This window comes from Manacus vitellinus, unplaced genomic scaffold (assembly GCF_001715985.3).
Source record: "Manacus vitellinus isolate BGI_N305 unplaced genomic scaffold, ASM171598v3 scaffold_0_pilon, whole genome shotgun sequence".
Classification (NCBI taxonomy): domain Eukaryota; kingdom Metazoa; phylum Chordata; class Aves; order Passeriformes; family Pipridae; genus Manacus; species Manacus vitellinus.
This window is the reverse complement of record NW_021938789.1, coordinates 39690456-39712018: the sequence shown is the minus strand read 5'-3', so window position 1 is coordinate 39712018 and position 21563 is coordinate 39690456. Positions and strand designations below refer to the sequence as shown.

At 37.3% G+C, this 21563-nt stretch overlaps 1 protein-coding gene across 1 annotated transcript in view; it reads right to left on the bottom strand.

Moving 5' to 3' along the window:
• TNKS (tankyrase) overlaps positions 1-21563 on the bottom strand; it is a 99217-nt gene that overhangs the window by 16707 nt on the left and 60947 nt on the right. Inside the window, exons 5-13 of the mRNA XM_029960982.1 lie at positions 19816-19882; positions 19186-19372; positions 17213-17334; positions 14637-14728; positions 14470-14548; positions 6146-6317; positions 4919-4998; positions 3827-3972; positions 2692-2857 (exon numbers count right to left, since the gene is read on the bottom strand). Of these exons, the coding sequence (XP_029816842.1) occupies positions 2692-2857; positions 3827-3972; positions 4919-4998; positions 6146-6317; positions 14470-14548; positions 14637-14728; positions 17213-17334; positions 19186-19372; positions 19816-19882 (1111 nt within the window). The remainder of the gene's footprint in view (positions 1-2691; positions 2858-3826; positions 3973-4918; positions 4999-6145; positions 6318-14469; positions 14549-14636; positions 14729-17212; positions 17335-19185; positions 19373-19815; positions 19883-21563) is intronic.

Sequence of the window (21563 nt, the reverse complement as noted above, 5' to 3'; positions counted from 1 at the left end):
TCAGGAAGTTGAAGCCTAACAGCACTAGTCTGAAACACAGCTGTATGAATCTCAACTATAGGCAAGAATGGCAACCCTCTGCAAGAGCTGCCACTGCTCTGCTTGCAACTGAAGTACGTTCAGAATCATGTCCTGCATAGCTATTTCCTACTGTCACAGCAGGTGCTAAAGAAAAGCCAACTGCAAGCACTTTGCTGCCAGTCCTCCCCTTCTCCTGAAAACTGGCAGGAATCAAATGGCTGGCAGAGGTTTTTCCTTAGCACAACTTTCTGAGTTAGCAAAGCCAGGCTCTAAGTTTTACTAAATGCCACCCTGCTATTAAAAGGCACCTGTTTCAGAAGGGAATTAGAAAAATACTCTTCTCTACACATTCCAATAGATAACAGAAGCATCTTAAGCAGTTTATAGGTCCTCGAAAGCAGTGAAGAAAAAATTCTGGTGGACAAGTGGAGGTGGATGACTGCTGGAGTATATCTCTGCTGGTAAAACAAGCAGATCAGGCACTGATAAGAACACAGAACTGGAGCACTAGCAGATGAGAAGGGGAACATACAGCTATATAGAGCATATGGTGTGAGTCATGTCCACATTCAGTTTTGTGGGAGGACAGCTCCTTCCCTGTTCACTCTCAGCAGCAGTGGAAAAAAACAAAGATAGATAAGGCAGAAGCAGTTGCTGGCATTGTATTCTCTGACTGGCCTCTTTAGAATAATCAAACAAGTGGTCCAACCCCTGCCAGCAAGTCTGCCCTACCATTTCCCACTGGACATGCTGGCAAATCTGTGTTAGTGTGAGCCACAGGGAATGAGCTGGGAATGTGGAGAACAGAAGGAATTAACTGCCTTGTATTTGGAAGCAGTACAACTATGCTCAGGGTGTAAAGGATAAACAGTAAGGGACAGAAAGGTACAGAGTATTGATTACACAGAACCAGTTCCACATCTGTGGTTCTTTTGGGAAGAGAGTACTCTTTGCACAAAGTCCTTTAAACTGCAATGATTTCTCCAATATATGACCTTAAATCTCTTAATTTAAAACCCATCAAAATTGGAACTATTCAAATATGCTCCAGAATAAGTATCTGAATGAAGAGGCAGTGTCTTCTGAGACCCCTTCCAAGGCATAGAAACAAATGAAGGTGGTAATTTTAAAGAAAGGTGATGAAAAAAGACAGTGTCTCCAAAATGCCAGTATATTTTTGTCCTTCTTCAAGCAGACCAGAAGAGAAGGAGCACAAGTCAGGAGGATTCAAGCTCAACATCCACAACTCAGCGGAACTGACAACACTGCCAGCTGGCATAAGAGACACAGAGGAGAAACCCGGTGCAAGCTGCAGTGTGAGCACATCTCCACGGACACCCAGAGCCTTTACAAATCTGTCACCTTAGGGGCATATTTTAGCTCTTGTGCAAGAGCGATTTAAAAAAAAATAAATTTCAGCACTTTTCTATTTCCCATTGCACATCCATTCAGGATCCTTTGAACACAAAATATGGCTAAATTCCCAGTGGAATGATCAGAAAAGGCCAGAGAACTCCAGTGCCTATAAACCAACACTGTGCTTCAGAGATTATGAGTACTCCTATAGCTTGAGCTAATCTCTGTATTCAGCTGTTACTTCCATGGCCATCATCATGCCTACACCATAGACATATTTGAATGTCTTCTGGTTCCTGCTGTAGATGTGTTTCAAACTAATGTGTTATTCTCTCTAACTGCTTTTTTGGCAATTAAGTGAAATAATGAATGAGATAGGAGGGAAATAGCAGGGCTTTGCAGTAGCAAATGAAAGGCTGCTGGGGAAGATCCTCATTATTTTAAGACTATCCATATTCTGATTTACTCCCATTTTAAATGTTGTGCTTCAGAGGGACATAAGTAGGCAAGGCTGAAGCCAGGAAATAGGATTGACAAGAAATTCTACTCTAGCACCCTCTCTCACCCTCCCACGGCAGGATATGACCTTATGTTAAGAAGTTACTCAGACTTATGTTTCTCACTGGAAACATCTTTGCATTACCTCATGCTTTTTACAGGTTCTTCCAGTAAGTATAATGAATATTTATGCCACAGTATATTAATATGCATTTCCTCCAGAAGCTTGATAAATCATACATTAACATAACAGTTTTAAATTTCTCTCATACCAAACATTATTTAGGACCCACCTTCAGTTATTGCTCTGTAACACGCTCTTGCATAAGTATTAACAAAATTTACTTAAATGAAGTAACTGTTCCAGAAAAGGATGGATAGGACAAGGTGGGGGTTTTGTATTTCTACACAAATTCAGCTGGTTTTTCCAGTTTGAGAGTCTTGTCCTACTTGGCTAATAGTATTAATACATGTGCTGCAAAGAGTACCTGTACTGATGATTCTTTGTAAGTGAATAACATTACACAAGAAATCATCTGACAATTGTCAGATGAAAACTGATTCAAAGATACCACAAGAACTCACTGAGTGCTATTAACTTTGCATTAATTAATCTTCAGAAAAATAAACATACATGAATTTAAGGACTGTTGTAGTTTAAGCTCAGAAGGAAATTAAGCACCATGCAGCCACTCTCTCAACCCCTCCTTGTCTTCCCCCCACTCCAAAACAGCACTGTAACAGCTGCTGAGAAGAAATTAACTCTACCCTAGCTAAAACCAGGACAAATACACATCTGAGAAGTCCAGCACATACTTTTAAAAGCAGTTTGCAGATTTCATATTTTCCTTTTGCTGCTGCTTCATGCAGAGGAGTGAATTTCCACAGGTCGGCCACGTTGACAGAAGCACCGTGCCTCACTAAGAGTTCAGCCACTTCATAGTGTCCATAAGAACAGGCGTTGTGCAGGGGTACTAAGCCACTAATCAAAGAGAAAGTATTAATAGCTAAAGAGAATAAAATCCAAATGCAATCCTATAAAGTTCCAGTAGATAAAACTCCCACTTCACCAGGCATTATTGGTAACTTTCAGTCTTTCCAGTTTTCATGGTTTTATTTCTCTGCTATTAAAATATCAATTAAAACTTAATTATCCTCCTTCAGTTCTCATCCACGAGACTCTTAAATACTTAGCAAGCCCAGCTGTTACTGCTTCCACAAGCACGTAACTTCAATGCTGTTAACAACAGCCAAAATCTAAACTGCAAGACTCACTGTTGTTCTCAGTTGGATACTGAGTGTAAATTCCAGAAAAGATATAACACTATATAAAGTGTTTGAAGTACAGTTATTAGGTAAGCACTGCACACCTGACAGATACAGGAAGATGCTCAAACATTTCTTTCAGGAAGAGTCTGAAAATTCAGTATGGGAAATTAGTTATCCCCCACCCTGAACTAATACATTGGAGTGAAAGATCAAACATAATCATGCTATTCTACATGACTGCTTTGCAATTAATGCAAAAACCTGTAAATGGTTCATATAATTTAACTGAATATTAACTCAATAAATAACTTAATAATAAAAGCTAACTAATAGAATTAGGAAAATGACCAGAGATAACCCTAGTATTTTACCTCATTCTACTCAAAACTAATTTTAGATCACCTAAAACAAGTTAAAGGCTGCTTTTAAGCACAACAAAGTCTCCAAAATGGGCAAAAGGGAGAAGCATCATGTACTTGATGACGGCTTTGCCAAAAAGCAAAGTATGCCTTAATGGTCTGTAAATCTCCCTACAGCATAGGAACAAAGTAGAACATGAAGAAAGGAAAGAGAAAAATTTTCAAGAGAAAAACATGATGGTTACTGAGACCTGAGCCAAATTAATATGCAGGATATAAGTCTCCCACTAATAGAAAACAGCATCTCATGGAATTCAATGTACCCTTTATCTTTGGCATGCACATCTGCTCCATGGTGCAACAGATACTCCACCACTGATACGCGGTTATATCCTGCAGCAAAATGCAGTGGCGTTGAATGACGACCTTCCAGATCTCTACAATTCACATTCTGAGGGCTGCAAAGTTGCTGCAAAGACAAAAATAGCCAAAATCTAGTACAGAACTAAACCAAACAAATAGAAAAACTCCACAAAACCAACCAAAAACAACAAAACACCAAACAAACAAACCCAAAAGAAAAAGCCTGAACTACCACCTCCAAAGACCCCAAACCATATATTATTATATACAAATTTTCAGAAGTTAAGTATCAGGAAATTTGTTTGCACTTAGATAAAGTTAAAAAAATAACTGCTCTAAATTTATGGCTGAAAGTACCTCTATAACAAACAAGACTTAAATGATGGAAGCAGTATGAAGAAGTTCCTAAGGTATTAGAAAGGATGAACCTCTACATCAAGTACCAGTTTCAAGGCCATGTAATTTTTTCCAGATATGTTACCATTTTCACCCCATGCTGCCTTCAGAAATCTAGAAATATTGAGCTTAGCAGTCAGAGGAGCTGCTGGTGCACAAAACTGCTGCTGTTTGAATATTAATATATATCACGTTGAAGCTCAAAGCGGGAATGTATGCAGAACAGTCTATATGCAGGCCGTTTTGCCCACACACCAAGTATGAAAGACAAGATCAAACCTTCCTATGATGTTGGGAGTCCATGGCCTGATCCTTCACCTTCAGATAAAGGATGGCATAAAATAAGAAGTCTGCTACCTGTTAATAGTGTTTGCTTGCCTTCTGATTCAATCACGCACTTGAGGTTTGTTTCTACTAAACTGATTCTGCAAATCACAGGGTTCACTTCAAAAAATTACGGTTACATCTCAGTCCATCAAAGGCTGTGTGAAGGACTGGTAAAATGAGCAACCAAAAACTCAAGAGAAACACACCTCAGTATTTTGTATGATGTACCTTTCACTGGGCATTACTTCCACAACTCTCATAACACAGGCTTCCACAAGCCTTGCACAGTGATGCAAAGTGGAAAATTACTATGAATTGCTCAAACCTACCTTCACAGTTTCCAAGTCTCCAGCTTTAGATGCTTCTAACAACCGATAATCCACATCTGATGTGCGCACAGGTGTACTTTCTACACAGGGAAAAAGATGTTTAGGATTACTTAGGATAATTAAGTTATATTAACTTGTGCTCAACATATTTTCCAAAATTGTGGGATAGAGTTGGTTTGTTGTAATCTGTAAAAATGCAATTGGGGTTGTGATGTTCAACAAAAAAGCTGAATAAGGAGTCTTAGTTTCAGTGTAAACCAGTAAGTTTTCGACTCTAGAGCTGACATTCTTCTCTCTCAATCCACATACATACATTCATGTGCACATTTTAAACTGGTAATGCTATCTGTGTAACCAGCTACATCTCAAGAGTGGGTACACTTCAAAACAGTCCTTCCTTGTACTGCTGTAAAATGCCTTTTTTTTTTGTCCTGTTTTAAAGCAATAACGTTGAAAACATTGGAGGAAATGGAGTTTCTAGCTACCACAGATCTTCTCATCTATCTAGATATGTGCCTTTCCTTGACTACCTGCACATCTCACTGTAAGGTGAGTTACTTCCTCTGTAGTTCCTACTGATGCAATTATTCTTCTCTGTACTTGCGAAAATTCAAATGTAACATGCGTAAGAGGATGCAAACCCTTAAGCACTTACAGGAAAAACAGTGGCACCCTCTTTAAACATTCATTCACTTCTTCAATGCAAGATATAAATAAATTGTTATCTATGCAGTTTGTTATCTAAGCACTTTAACAACAAAATCTTTCTCTGCTAGACAAGAGAGGGATTTGAAGTAAAAGTCCAAACAGCTTAGCAAATATCAGAATTTTGCTGCCTGTAACACTCTACTTCTGACTGCTAAAGTATAGAGTACCTAACAGGGAGGCCAGTGAAGGGAAGAAGGTTTCCCACATGCTCAGCGATATTCCAGTTGCCCTGGAACTTGCTACCAAAAAAGCCCCAAAACTCCCTACATGTGCCTTCCTGCAAGCTCCCTGTATAGTAGCATGCTCTAAATCTACAAGAGGTTTATTTTCTTCCCAATTTGCACAAAATCATTGAACTGATCAGTGCTCTTTATTTACGTATTTTTATTTTCTGACAAGTATCACACAGGGATAGATGAGAAAACTACTGCAAGTCTCTTACATTGAAAAAGAAATAAGATCCAAAGCTGTAAAGGGAGAAACCGAAGTTCAAATACACAATCCTTTATTTTTACCCACCACTTAGAATCTGTTGCACTGCTTCATTTCCCATCTGTGCTGCTGTGAAGCCTTGTAAAGAGATGATGGAAGGATCAGAGCCGTAACTCAGCAACAGCCGGCAGGTTTGCAAGTGACCTGCTAATGCAGCCCTGTGCAATGCTGTTTGACCAAGTGTGTCCAGTGCATTCATCTGAAAAATCAGCAGCAATATAAAATAAAACACTGCTATAATTAAAAGCCTGCACCTGTCCCTGTCCTTAATAAGAAGAATTTTCTAGCAGACAAATTTATCTTTCAATTCCTCTGCACTGAAATTAAACAAAACCAAATGACAAAACAGGAAAACACTCCTAAAGAAAAATAATTTACCATAGATATTTTCGTGTCTTTTAACAACAGAGGTTATTTGTTTGCAGAGCTAGCAGACAACATAGGATCCCCAAAACCATACTTAAAGTAGTGATCAAGCTTTTGAAAAATTCAATGAAGTCGACCTTTTGTAAGAAAAGCAAAACTATCACAAAAGAGGAGAAGGATGTAAATAGTTTACCAAACAATTCAAAGATCTTCCAGCTTTAAGGAAATTACCATCTCTCATTCTCAGAAGGAGAATTAACTCAACATTACACACTACCAAGAATTAATGCCAAACAAAGATGTCAAACTAGGAATTCTATGAAGGGTGGGGGAAAAAACTTGGATACAACAGTCCATTTCCTCCTCGTTTTTTGTACCTTTACAGAAATGTTAAGTATAACTGGATATAATTCTACTCAATACAGGATTGCATAAACAGGTAAAATGGAGTATTGCTTTCAAAGAGTATGAGATAATGGAAACATATCTATCTGTCAAGATCTAAAAGAGTACCTAAATAACTAGAAGCATCTCCACTGGTACACTACTAAAAAAAGGCAAAGAATAATAGAGAGCTTTAAAAAGCGGAAAACACCCCCATAAAAATAACCTTTTGAGAAGATACTCTGTACCTAGCAGCAATTCATTACAAATTTAAATGCTAATGCCCAACAGCTTTTTTACCACTGTATGAAATACAGAACTACTCTATATTCTCTGCAAGCAACTCAGAACCTGTTATCTGTTTCCAAGCCTACAGATTGCAGGCTGTGAACTGCATGCATAATAGACTTTGTCCTGTAAAAACCCCACCCTTCTACCTTCTCAAAATCTTTGTGGTGGCAGCAAACAAAGGTTTTGCTTGCTATTTATCACCTAAAATGCAGTATGCAAACCCTACTACATTTCCACAAAAACAAATGAAAAAACGTCTTGGGTAAGACACATGTTCTATAACTAAATGAAATTTAATTAGAGGAGTAACTATGTAAAGCTCTACTACCAAATAGGGTAAAAAAAAATAAGTAAAATACCTGCAATACTACAATATCAAGCCACAGGAAAGCACAAAGAACAACCAACTGAATAAAGAGAAGCATGATTCAATATAGTCTGAAACTATTTTACAGACTGATGAAGCAAAAATGTCTCAGATCACAAACCTCTCTTACAGGAAGATGGACAGGAGAACAGTTCTGCTTTCTTCTAACTGTGCTCAGCTCATGCCACTCTAATGGGATTGCCCTAAAAGTTTTGTTTCAAATAAAAAACTTACTGCTATCATGAATATTAAATAGATGCTGAATGTCCCAAATCCATCATTTTGTTTAGATGAGGATACTCATCTACTTCAGGACACTGGATACCTTTCAGCAATGAGAAGGGCCCAGAGAAAAGCAGAGGTCTGGGGCTACACACATTTAGTATGGTAGAGGCAGAATGAAATGAGACTTGTGAATTCTGGAAGTAGCTGATAACACTGTTCATCCAAGAAAGAAAATCATAAGTAATGTCTTCTTTAACACTGAATTCCTGTGTTAAACATGCCTGTACTGAACAAACTGTAAGAGCAATAGTAGCAAGGCATTCACACTGCAGAACTTGATACTGACTAAGTCCCTGGAAAAAATGTTAATATTCATTTGAAAAGAACACTGTCACAGTCATCAGAGCCATCATCTCACATGTCTTATCCAGGTCTCCTTTCACTTCCAAATCATTATCTTTGCAAACAATCAATTCTAGTGGCAGAAGAATGTCAGCCATTTGAAGAAATACCTGTTTGCTTCTGAGACAAAAAGGGCTGCAGCTGACAGAGGGATGCATGCACCAAATGCAGCTGCTCTCTACCCTCAGAAGCAGAATAATGCTTTGCAGGGAAATTTCACTGGGAATGTGTTCACTTTGGGGCAGGGTCTTCTCTCACCAATAATACAACACTTGTCTAAAACCAACCAAAGAATGTACTCCAATAAGGCTGGAAGCAACGGGATTTATTTCCAAATGAAAATCATCTTGAGCACTACAAATTGAAATACAAAACTGAGATTAAAGTCTCATAAAAACCAAACCTGGTACAGTATATGCTTGGGTTAACCAGTGTTTGATACCAGGTCTAAAAACATATGCCTCTTCAAATTCAGAGCTAATGTTTAAGCCCTATTTGACAAAATATAAAATATCCAAGGCGTACTGCCTTATTTGTGCACTGGGAAGGTAGATTGTTCCAGCTGCACTTATCAAAAAATGATAAATATTCATTTGGTCCCCTTTATAGGCAGTCTGAAATTAGAAGGCTTGCAGTTCTGAATTATTTTACAGAGAAGTTTTCTGCAAGGAGTTAAAAATGACAGGTTTGACAGCTTTTATTCCACAGGACACTCACTGGCTTTCAATCTGATTTCTTCACCTTTTAGCATGAAAGAAGTCATTCCACTGCTCAAAACACAACATAAACACAGAATGCAGTTATCAAATTAAGAGTTTTTAAGTAAGGCTTTTCACAGAAGGATACTGTCCTATACAGTATTTCCCAATGTAGACTTCCTTCTGTTCTTTCCTTTCATCCCCTTCATTTCCTTTTCCCCATCCTGAATAGACACAGTAGAGAAATGGAAATGGTCATGTACCATCAGACACTGCAGAGATTTCCCCTTCCCCCCCACTGCTGCTCTCTTGGAGCAATATACACAGTTATAGCAATATTCCCTTGGCTGCCAGGCACTTGTGGCAGCTCAACAGCTGGGACTTGTTCAGGAAACATTTTTTGCAAGACTTCATAATCATATCAGCTTTCTGTCAATATCAAATGCCCTAAATATCCTCCTACTCCTTGATACTACAGCAGCACAAAAAGCAACAGCTTCCAAGCACTGCAAGTTTCTCTGTGAGATCTTTCTAGAAGATGTACACTCTAAAAATCACATGTGAAACCTGCGCTCAGACAACAGTTCCAGTATCAGAGTATCCTTCCCTGCAGTGCAAGTCTTCCAACTGCTCTCCTGGTGCATTAATTCTGAAGACAAGTTGCAGTACGTCTTGTGTCTTTGTGCATTGCTAACAATAAACATGACAGGAGTGAAGAGGCACTGGTGACAATTTTAAGCTCTGTCAGCAGGAAAAAAAGCAGTAAAAAAAGGGTCAGTTTCACTCTGAAAGCTCTTACATGATCCAGTCAGATGTTCCACAACTGCCTCTTCTGCATAAAAGCTTAAGATTAATGTCAGGATGTTTGCGTGTCTCAGCAGTGAGAAAAGTTGAACCACTCAATCACAATAGATCACACAGTTCTTCACATAATGTTAACTGTCATAGTCCAGAACCTACTTTATGAAAGGAAATTTAATTTTTCAGTGTTTACTGTTTACGGAGAAAATCGTATCTCTACCTGAAATGTTGGATGCGAATGTATTATACAACACGGTTATTCAAAACCATTTCAGTTTGTTGTGTTGGTCTAGACAGATGGTGAGCATTTTCAAATCCATGATCAAGAAACGTTGACAACATGCTACTCCAATGCACAGAAACATCTGTATTATGCAAAGATCCATAAAGCAAGATCCTCCCAGCAGAGCAGAATGAAGTCATTTCTGCTACCATCATGAATAGGGACACTATCTCTCTGATATGACCTTAGAAATGTTCATTTTCTCTTGCAGAAGAATGGTTTCAACAGTATCCTTTAGAGGTGTATCACAGTTAAAGAGCATTCATGACATCTCCACACTTGCCCAAGATAGCAGTGAACTTGCATGCATAAAGGTTTTTCTTTCCAACAGTCATTCTGATTCAGGAAAACTCTAATTCCGTTCTTCTGCACTACTACAAAGCTCAATGTCTTTCCAAACATATTAAATTTCCCATGGATCTGTAAATTCGGACAAGGAGTTAGTTGTAAAAAATATTCAACTATCTAGCAATACAACAAAACAGGATAAAACTCACTTTTTTACCAGCTCACCACCTTCAAATTATTTTCTTTTTAAACAAAGGATTTTGATCATCTTCAAAGACAAAATTGTGGCATTTGAAGATTTGCTCATCGTTCTAATAAAAATTGTTTATGTTTGAGGATTCTTTAAATATGCTCTGCTTTTATTTTTCATATGGTACTTTGAGGATATTCAACATCAAATAAGCTGTGATGTGAAATGCTGTCTGACACTGCAGTTCAGGCAAGCAAGTAAAAACTGGATATGACAGTTAAAACCACAGATATTTATGATCAACATTCTTGAAGAAAATTCTAAGAAATACCAAGGTTTCTTACTTGTGCTTTAGATGTACAACTGACAGTCAACTTCTGCAAACTCAAGTAACAAGCTAATGAAAATATCTTTCAGGGTACGTGTATTGCTTAGCAATAACACGCTGATGTGCAAGGGAGATGCACCAAGGACTTCTTCACAGTTCAAATTACAAACCTAGTTTATGCTGTCAGTAAGGGCCAGCACCACACACCAAAATAAGCAAGCTGTGACTTTAGGTTAATTCTTGCCAATGCTAACGTTCTTAGAACAAGCACATGTTTTTCAAGCAGTCTTTCACTGTTTATTATCATCTAACATACTTCAAACAGCAAATGTACACAATGATAAAATTAAATCCAGCTCCAAGACCAGGAACCATCTCTTGTTCATCCCCAAAAAATTCCCTAAAGCAGTCTTTGCCATGCTACAGCCCTTTTTGCAGAACAAGAAAAGACTAAGCAAACATGCATACTTCACTTTAGCCCACTTTTGCTGTCTGACTCAGCTGCTCCTCAAGGAAACAGCAGAATTTCCTCTCTATTGCTAATATTGCAAATTATTTTCAATCTTCAGAACTTGATATGACTTTGTCTCCTAAATCTATTACTGGTTATTTTGTGGATCAGCTATCTGCCTTTTGGCATGGAATTTCAGAAGAAGAAAGTTCCATGTTCTTTGAAGCCCTAATATACATCTTTTTCAAATTGTTACTCTCTCTATAACAAGTAGTTACTTCCAGAAGGTAGATTAAAGCTGACTTGTATAGTACCTCTCCTTTGAGAGAAGAAATTACTGTAAAGTAAAAAAAAAGACATGGTAGCTGCCATCCATACACACTTCAGAAAGCATTTGATATGGGATCACATGTGAAATATTTTATACGGAAAAAATAGGGATTGGTTGAAGAACTGAATGTATTGAAAGTGGGAAGGCTGCTCAGTGGTTGGTTGTGGGACAATTTTATTCTACTATTTGCATTAATGATCTTGGCACAGGAGAATTGTGTTGAGGGGTACAAATACACAAAATTAGCAAAAAAAAAAAAAATCCAGATTCTCTGTGCACTACAAGATTATAGGAAGGATCTGAGTATTACTATCTTATGTCTATTAAAAAGGCAAACATGATCCCAATATGCATCAGTCCAGCATTTACATCAGAGATATGGAAGTGCCATCATGGAAGGTAGTGGGGGAATGAATTCCATTTTTGTTGCCTGAGCTCCGAGATTTCTTCTGGTGGTAGTAAAGAGAATGGGTTATAAGCATAAAGAGGAAATGGCAATGTTCCCTTATGAAGGATGACTAAGTGTTAGAGGCTTTTAGCCTACAAAAACAAAGGCTTAGAAGAATCAGTTTGTTCACTGCAAATACCTCACCAAAGGAAGCATCAAAATGGAAAAGATGTATTTAAAATGCAGGAGAGTGCTGTTCGAAGCTGTTACTGCAGTAGGACTAGATCCACCAGCCTGTGAGAACCCTCTCTTGTAAAAAATACCAACTAAACATGATCAAACAGCTTAGTACATCTGGTTACATCTTATGAAGCAACTAAAATTCAAGGTACAAAAAGAGTAAACATTAATAAAAAATTTCAGAAACACAATAAATTAAAAAAAAAAAAAAAATCAAAAACCTGTGTCACGCTTCAGGGATTAAAGCTACCATGTCCCAACAATTAGAAACAAAGAAATATCAATGTTAAAAGTATCTGATGAACTGCATGTCCACAATCTTGAAAGCAAGAGGTCAAATGATATATCCAAGCAAGACAAACATTTTAGAGTAATTAAATATGCCTAGTTAACTAATAAATACTCTTGAGCATATCCCATCTGAGAACTTCAAAGTGCCTCATAAAACCTTAACGATCTATCTCTCATTAAAAATTATGGTTGCATTATGTACCATTTTACAGCTAAGAAACTTTGGACACTGATAAAGAGGGACCTGATCCATTGCAGTATGGAAATATATACTTAATATTAACTTCAATTGGTCTCCTGCCATGCACTTAAGTGCTTTGCTAGATCATAAATGTGAGCGGCTATCCTCAGAATAACACAGGATACAGGATACGAATGAAGAATGAGGTTTAATGACCACCTCTATTTGCATACTGTCGATGGAATAAACAACAGAACACAGTGCAGCATTATTCTGTAGATAACTGTGGGCCACTCACCACCAGCATTCAGTCCACAAGTGACTCACAGATCATGATTCAGAAAATCCTACTTCAGGATATAAAAGCTATCAAAAGAACACACTACTGACAAAACCAATAAAATTTGGCCTTCCAGTAAGGATCTTTGAGCTTACTCCTAACCTGACTACACTGAGCTAGATTTTCAGGGGAGCACTAATTTAAATACCTGAAGTATAGTAGCAGGCTTTCCAGAAAGCCTCAGTGCACACCAACTACTTGTATTTCAAAGCAGATAGTATGTTGGTATCAGTACATTTGAAACTCTGGCATGTCCAGTTCAGTGCCTGACCAAATACTATCAGTACTCAATTCCTGTGCAAAATCAGATCCATAAAGCCATGAGGTGTCTATTCAAAATATGGCAAAATTAATTTTTTTCACTTCCAGTGCATAGATATGCTACTAAGGGTGAATCTGGGAAAATAATAATGAATAGTTTTAATGACTATAAGTGACATCTCTGTCCCTGCTTTCTTGGGAAGTTACCACTGCATCAGGATTCTCAAATGTGATGCCATAGTATTGTTGTCAAGCTATTTTACGATGCCATTAATGTACTGTGGAAGTGAATCAGATACTGAACTCTGACAGTGAGATCTCAGACAGGCTTATAAATTAAAACCCACTGATTCAAAATAAAAAGACTTAGTATTAACTATGTATACAACTACATTGCTCTTGCGGTCCTATCACAGCAAAAGTGACATTAGCTTGTTATTACAGGTATATTTCTTTATTTCTAGCTTCCTGAATGACAATGAAGGCTCAAAAAGAGTAATCTGAGCCCTATTAAAAGCAAAAATAAGGAGATTATTTATATTTTAACCCATGCAAAGAAATTATCCACCAAGAAGAATTTCTGAGAAAATTAAGTAGCTAAGTATATCATTACCATAAACGTCAAGTTTGCTGCTGAAATTTGGAAAAATATCATTCTGAAATACTTCTGAAAGATGCTTAAACCACATTCTAAATAAAGTTATACTTTTCTGTGCCTTTAAGTAATAATTTGCTGAACCATGTGTTTCTAAACAAGCTTCACTGTAAGTTCACAAATTACTTCGGTCAGCACTTATCAACAGTTAAAGGGCACAGCAAAAGGATCTCACTGAGAGAATAAGAAGCAAGCAAGGGCTAAGGCATACTCAGCATTAGACTACTACACTCGGTGTCAGCAACCTCAGACATTGGATATTTTCAACAAGATAAAGCCAACAAAATAAAGCAACAAGAGGCACCTAGATGACCACATTTATTAGAAATTAGTAGCAAGATTCATTAAAAATTAGTAAGCTAGACTCCTAAAACCTGTATTCAGATATCTGGAGAGAAGACCTAGTTTCAAATGCACTTCCTGAAGATCCTGTACTGATTTAAGATAAACATTCTTCAAGGTTAACACAAGAAGCAGAAGGTATACAGAATAAAAAGCAATAACTATCATAAAAACTAACATGGTATTTAACCAACATAACCCTTCTTCTTGCCTTTTGCCTTAAATAAAATACATGTAAGTATATTTACCTTTGCTCCATGTTTATGCAGAACTTCCATGACATCATTATGAGCTTTTTCAGCTGCAACATGTAAAGGTGTCATGAAGCTAGAGAAATAATAAAAAAAAAAATATTAGTTTTACACTCCTAGTGTGACAGAGTCTTTTGGAAAATGCAGAAATTTCAGAAACGTACTCTTTGTTTTTCTCATTAACATTTGCTCCTTTCCTGAGCAATAGTTCTGTAACTTGCTTCCGCTTGGGATGCACAGCAGCCACAGCACAGTGCTGCAAAAAAAAGTAAATATAAATTATATTTCAACTACATCAATGACAAAGAACTTAAAGATACATTACTTCATCTCTTAATTACGCTGCTAAAATCAGATGACAAAATTTACAAACAGAATCCATCATATTTCTGCTGAAACCTAACATACTGAACAAATACAAGCTAGTGATCAATGCTAAATTATTCTACTCAGAAAAACAGTTCATTTTAAAGCTATTTGTCACTTACAAAAAAAGTGTTATGGTCCCAAATACATTAACCAGCTATCTGGACAAAATGCACAAAGGAGGTAAAGACAAACGGTTTGAAACAGCCTAACTTTCTACAGAGGTCTTCCAAAAGAGTCCTTAAGATTCTGCTGCTCTTGTCAAATTGACATGACTTGTATGTTGCTTTGTTCCTTCTACTTCAAAGTGTCCTGAACTTGTTTTTGGCTATTTGTGTTACAAACCCAACTACAGATTATGTAATAAGCAAACAGGCAATAAATTTCTCTTACAGTCTCTTTTTTAACACGCTGTGAGAAAGACAGACCTTTCACACAGGGCTTTTCAATGCTCACACCTGCCCTTGTGGGACACAGCCCACACAGTGCCCTGCTAGGTGTAACTGTTCTACTAAATGCAGCTGGCATCTGCCACTGTTTCTCAACAGTGGCTCTATCAATGCATTGCTGAGGCCTGAAATTACCAGCATGATTCCAGATAAGATTGAACAGCAGGCTTTAAAATCAGTCCAGAAATGCCTGTTTCAAGTTTGGATGTCTCAAGAAAGCAGACTATAAGAAAAAGGAGAAACTTTTGGATGTTTAGGTTAACATGTTTACCTATGTTGTAAACCAGTAACCCATAAAAACCCATAAAAACCAGAGAGACTCCTGGAACAGAATTCTCTAAATTTCTAATAGCAAAACAACAGCCTTTACAATGAGATAGAACCCCAAACCCAATGCTAATAAGCAGCAATAGTACCAATAACCATCTTTTGCCCAGTTTCATCCTTCATTAGGAAGTAACTTCCACTCAAGCTTTCACATTTCTGTTGGTCAGCAGGGCACATCCAAGTTTTGCATAGGCAAGCTTTGTAAATAAACACAAAGATCAACATTTGCTTTGAAGAGTAGCAGCATTTTTAAGGCTTTGCAGATAATATCCTATCTATATTTCCTGCTAATATGATGAACAAGCCCTAAAACACACAAAAATGTGAAATACTGCCAAACTTCAGAGCAATACTGAAAAAAACCCAAATACTTGTTTTGGCCTTTGTGGGGTAATAGGGCACACATCCCAGTGGCCCATGGTAAACAATATTATGCTTAGGGCAGGAATAGCTCAGTTAACGTCACCCGATCCTGGAAAATAAGGCCTTCCACTTGGACTGGAGACCACTTGGAAATCTCAAGTACAGGAAGCAAAAATGGAAAAATCACAGTCAAACACTTACAGAATACTGAAACAAATACATCAATAGAGCTAAAATATCCTGTTTGGTCCAGATGTCTCTGCAGAATGAGCAGGTGGAAAAGAGCAAAGAACATCACAGGACTATGGAGTGATCATTACACAGCTAAAGAGATGTCACACAGCAGCAGCTGATATACTCAGGAAGAAAAGGATAACGTCATTGCAAATTTCATACTGCTTTCACATTCAGCCTATAAATCTCTCTTCTCTATCTTGCTTCTAAGTTCAGGCTAGGATGCTGAGTCCTCCACAGAGGAAACAAAACATATGGATGCTTGGTACTCAACACACAGTGTTCTGATCACAATCACAATGTTTGTAACACTAAATGTGCAGTTGTATCAGCCTACGGCTGAGATCTACCACTGTGAAGAAAATGTTCCACTGGAATAAAGTATCATAGCTATAGTGGTTTTAATAATACCATCAGTCCCCCTCAGCTTCAATATCTTCATTGCATCAGGGATACTGGCTGTGTTCTTTGCCTCCACTGCTTCTTCAAATAATGAAATAAGAGCAGGATACTGCCAGGAAAGTCTCAAAGACTCCTGTTTCCATAGCTAATGTGGCATTGTCAGTATTATTCCAATCCTGTAAGACCCTTTCAGAACAAGTTTACATATCCTATGAAGAAAAATTGTAATCCAAGCTTGTCCATATAAAACATGAAGGAAACACTGGACCGCAGGACAGAATTTAACCCCAGAAAAAACACAGCAACTGACCAACAAAAAAAGAGGGTGATGGGGAAAAAAGAAAGAGAAGTGGAAAAAGAAAAGGTGGGGAGTGGCTGGAGGGCTTCTGTAATCTACTAGAAGGAAGAAAAAAGTGATAAAATAATTTATATAGTGTTTTTCTGTAACAGTGATTTTATTTCAATATATAAAGTGTTTGATGGCAAATCCTCAATCTCAGATGATGAATGTATTTTCATAGTGTAGAAATAAAACTCCTTGACTGCCAAACTACCACCACATTTATCATAAAATAAATGAATTGACTGTATAATCTTACCAGTGCAGTCTCATGAGACTGCGGCTGCTTAAAATTAATGATCTCCAAAGCAAGTGTCTTTTTCACTTTGGCTAGGTCTGCCTCTCTGGCTGCTTGCAGTAAAGAGTGTCCTTTGAATTCATCTGTTAGAGGAAAAAGATGCATTTAATATTCAGCAACATGTCACATTTATAAATGTTATAGGAGACAGATAGCTATACTCAATTATGAGGAAATAGGAGTGTTTCTGCATGTCTTCAGGTAGTAGCTGACCTGGACACAGAACATAAAACATGTTTTGCTGAAACGAAAGGGACATTCTAAAGGAGAGGGGACAGTCTAAAGGGGAGGGGAAGTGATTCCTTGAGTAAAATCCTTATAGCTTTTCCCCCTCTTATCCTCCAACCACTTGACATTAAATGCATATGTGACCTCTAAATTACCTATGTATGAGTTCAAGTAAGCACAGTGCTATGACATATTCTTCAGAAAAAATGCATTACAGTACTTTTCAAAAACCCTATTGTATCTACAATGACAAAAAATTTACTGTAGAGCCTAAATAGACATAATTTATAAAATTATAAATAATAACAATAACAACAATGCATACATAAAATATTAAACTATTGGTCTTAAAGAAAGCTAACTGGTTAAGCATTTGAAGCCAGTCTGCTATAAAGATGAGAGACAGGTTTTGACAGCAGATATGTCTTTGCAAGTACAGAGAAGTAATTTTGTTATGTTCACATCTTGTTTAGGTCAGCAACTAGTTCGTTTAGTTTTAAATAACTTTGAATGTGAAAAGGAATGAGAGTGTTTCTCTTAAAATATACATATGAAAGGTAGGTTAGCAAAAATGATGTCTGACCCTGGGAACTAGGAAAAAAAAACACCTTGATTTCAGTAAAAATATCAGTATTTTTCTTTCATAAGCAAGCTTGAAATACTAAACTTGTTAAAGAGGGGTTTTCTTCCAGTTTTCTTTTAACATCTTGTGTATTTGTGGATTTATACATAGAAATAAATATTAATAACTTCTAAATTTTAATTTCAAATGTAATTCAAATTTCTTTGTAAACAGAGCACTACTCAAAGCACAAGTACAAATAAATCCTGAAATAACAAATATAATGTAATTTTATTCCCAAAGTACAAAAATCAAACAACTCAAGAAGATGATAAACATGATACTTGGCATATGAAAATACAAGATGTCCCATCAAGATACTGTCAAATTTGACATAACGGTCACATTTGTATACAAATTTCAGTGGATATTAATGGACATGAATCCTTCCCCATTACTCTTGAGGAATTATACATATAGAAATAAAACGAAGTTTAAATAGATTTTTTTTTTTTGCTTGTGATTGTGAGTAGTGCAGGATCACATGATTAGCATCAGGGGGCTTCTGCTCTACTGGAAAGGCGACAGACAAAACCAAAAACTTTATAATTGAGAATCTAGTTCTCAAGCAGTTTTCTGTAACTTCATAATACTCTGTTTCCATACTTTTAATTATCTTTTACAGTTTATTACATTGAGAAAACAAATCCCTCAAAGACATAGGAATTCAAATTAGAGCTGAAAGACTGTTTTGTAAGCAGCATAAGAATTGCAAAGACTGCAAAAGAAGGTGATGGAATTTCAATCTCCAAGTTTGCACACCGAAGGTACCTACGTTTTGGAAGTTTCCATTTAAGTGCAATAAAGAGCCTCAATACAGAGGCTCTTATGTGACTCAACTGGACTTCAAGCATTAAAAAAACCACAGTCACTGATTCAGCAGTGCCTTAATAATTTTAAACTTAAGAAAACTGGGCAATATCACAAACAGTATATTAGAGGTACCTGCATACTTCAAAGCGAGCAGCACAGCTGCAGCTCCTCTGCTGCTTTGCATCCACTTGTGACACTCAAGGAAGCTGTCCTGAAAGGAAAGCATCCCTTTACACCCACCACCAACTGTTTGCAGCCTGAGAACACTTACAGGTCAGCCTCTCCCTGAGCTCAGGCGTCGGAGCCATATCGACGGCGCTCTTGCCGTGGCAGTTGACCAGCGTGGGATCTGCGCCGTGGCTCAGCAGGAGGGAGCAGACCTCCACACGGTTCTTGGAAGCAGCCTCGTGCAAGGGGGTGAACTGCCACAGGTCCATAGCATTCACACAGGCACCGTGCTAGCCCAGCAAATAAAGCCTCGGGTTAGTAAGAAATCATCTTCTACAACTAAAAAGCTTACAAATTTTCATTTTATTAAATAAAGTTGGTTCCACTCTTTCATATATGAACACATACGCAAAAAAAATAATTAAGATATCAGTATACACAAAAATACTGTTGAATCCTCAAAAAAAATTTGGAATTTCTATGTAAGCTAATTTTTGCATGGAAAAATTCAAATAAATTAAACTCTACTATCAGTCCAAAGAAATTAGGTGGGGAAAAAACAAGCACACTGTTCCACACAAAGACCTAAAGTTGCAGGTTTCTGAAATGACAATAGGATGTTTGAAACCTGTTACTACAAAAACAAAGGTCTTGTTTTTCAACTCTAGTATAAATAGTTCATATCTCATGAATACCTAAATCTACAGTAATTACTTTCCATCCTTCTGCTTACCTTAAGCAGCAGCTCTGTAACCTCATAGTGTCCATATGAACATGCATTATGAAGAGGCACAAGACCACTGTATGGAAGAAGGCAAATGACATTTATTTAAGTAGCATTAAGATTTGCATTAAGTGGCTTTGACATGATCTTTCTTGAAGCTATTAAGGAGGGGGAGAAGTTCCATTCTGCATTCCATTCGCTCACTAGTGTTCTGCTTTTGCCTAAATATGAACTCCTGTTTAAAATGATAAGTGAAAAGCAAAATTCCCCAGATAACACTAACATAACTCCTGGGTATATTATGAAGATGTAGAAATATCCATAGAAAGCAGACTCAAATTGCTGTTCTAGACGGTGGAATGACCTGATTTTACTCCATTTTTTATAGTACAACCTATTTAACTGTTCATGATACTTCTAAGAGAGTCCCTGTAATTTTTTGTACAGCTATGTTACTGCAGGCCATAGTTAAAACTGACACTAGCAAAGTAAATAACAGGGATTTGGTCATAAGCACAAGACTTAATAAAAAAGTCATGCATTGAAAAGGAGATGCAAAAAGGGCAATTATTGCTGAGGACAAAATGAGTTTAATTCAAGCCAAGCAAGACAGGCTACTTACGGATCAACTATGCACAATACACTGAAAACAACAATTAACCCTTCGCCATTTATGGAAAATACAGGGAGTGATTCCCAGAACTCAAAGAGCAAAATCAACTCAAAGAGCATTAGGACAGCAATTAAGTGAACTTACTTTTAAAGTAGTTGCTCTGAGAAGCAGCACTGCATTTGTCACAGGAGAGGGAAATTTGTTTGGGGAAATTTTCCAAACTGTTATTTTTCTATCATCGCTTTTCTTAATTACAACTTATGGGTGCATGTGTGGGACAGAGAGAGACTAGTCAGTCCACTGAGCACTCAAAAAACCTGCCCTCTTCCAAAATGATGGTCATCTCAAGGCCAGTCAGCAAAGACAATCACTACAGCAATGCACCTGGCCACTTCTGCAGCATCCCCTCCCCTTTCCTCTTCCAGCACATTGCAACTGTGCATAACAACTGTAAGGGAAAGAAAGGACCAGTGGAAAAAGAGCTGCCTCCCTGGCAAGGCTTCTCTTTGGGAGTAACCAGAAGTGGTGACCATTGTGAAAATGCAGCCCAGTTCCTAAGGGCTCTCTTTAAATTGACCCCATTGAAGAGAACCTAAGAGGTCTATAAAATCAATGTAACCTAATTTAGCTCCTTAAATGAAAAGTGACATTTATTTATAGCATTACTTACCTATAAATTATGTATAAATAAGAAACAGTAAGGTAAAACAAAACAACACACTGATTGTAAATGTGTGATGCCACTGAAAAAAAGTGGGAGCTTACTAGGATATTAGATATTTCTAAATACCTTTGGGTTAATTTAAAGTTTAATACAGAGTAAGCATATTGGTTTTCCTTTCTTTGTTCCCTTTCTTTCCCCTCCTGCTCCAGCACACAGTTCAAGTTCAACTTAGTTACTTTTTACATTTTCTAAGCAAATCATTCAAACCTCATTACAGTATCCACACTGGAATTTTCTACCAACTGATGCTGAAATTTTTGAAAGATGTAAAATACCTCAAACTTGCCTAATAGTGCTGGATCTACCTGAACAGGTACTAAATAAAGCTTTATTGAGGGATTTTTGTGTCTTATTTTCTTCTTGTGGTTTTTGGTGGGTTTTTTTTTACTTGCATAACATGTCATTATGAATTTCACAATA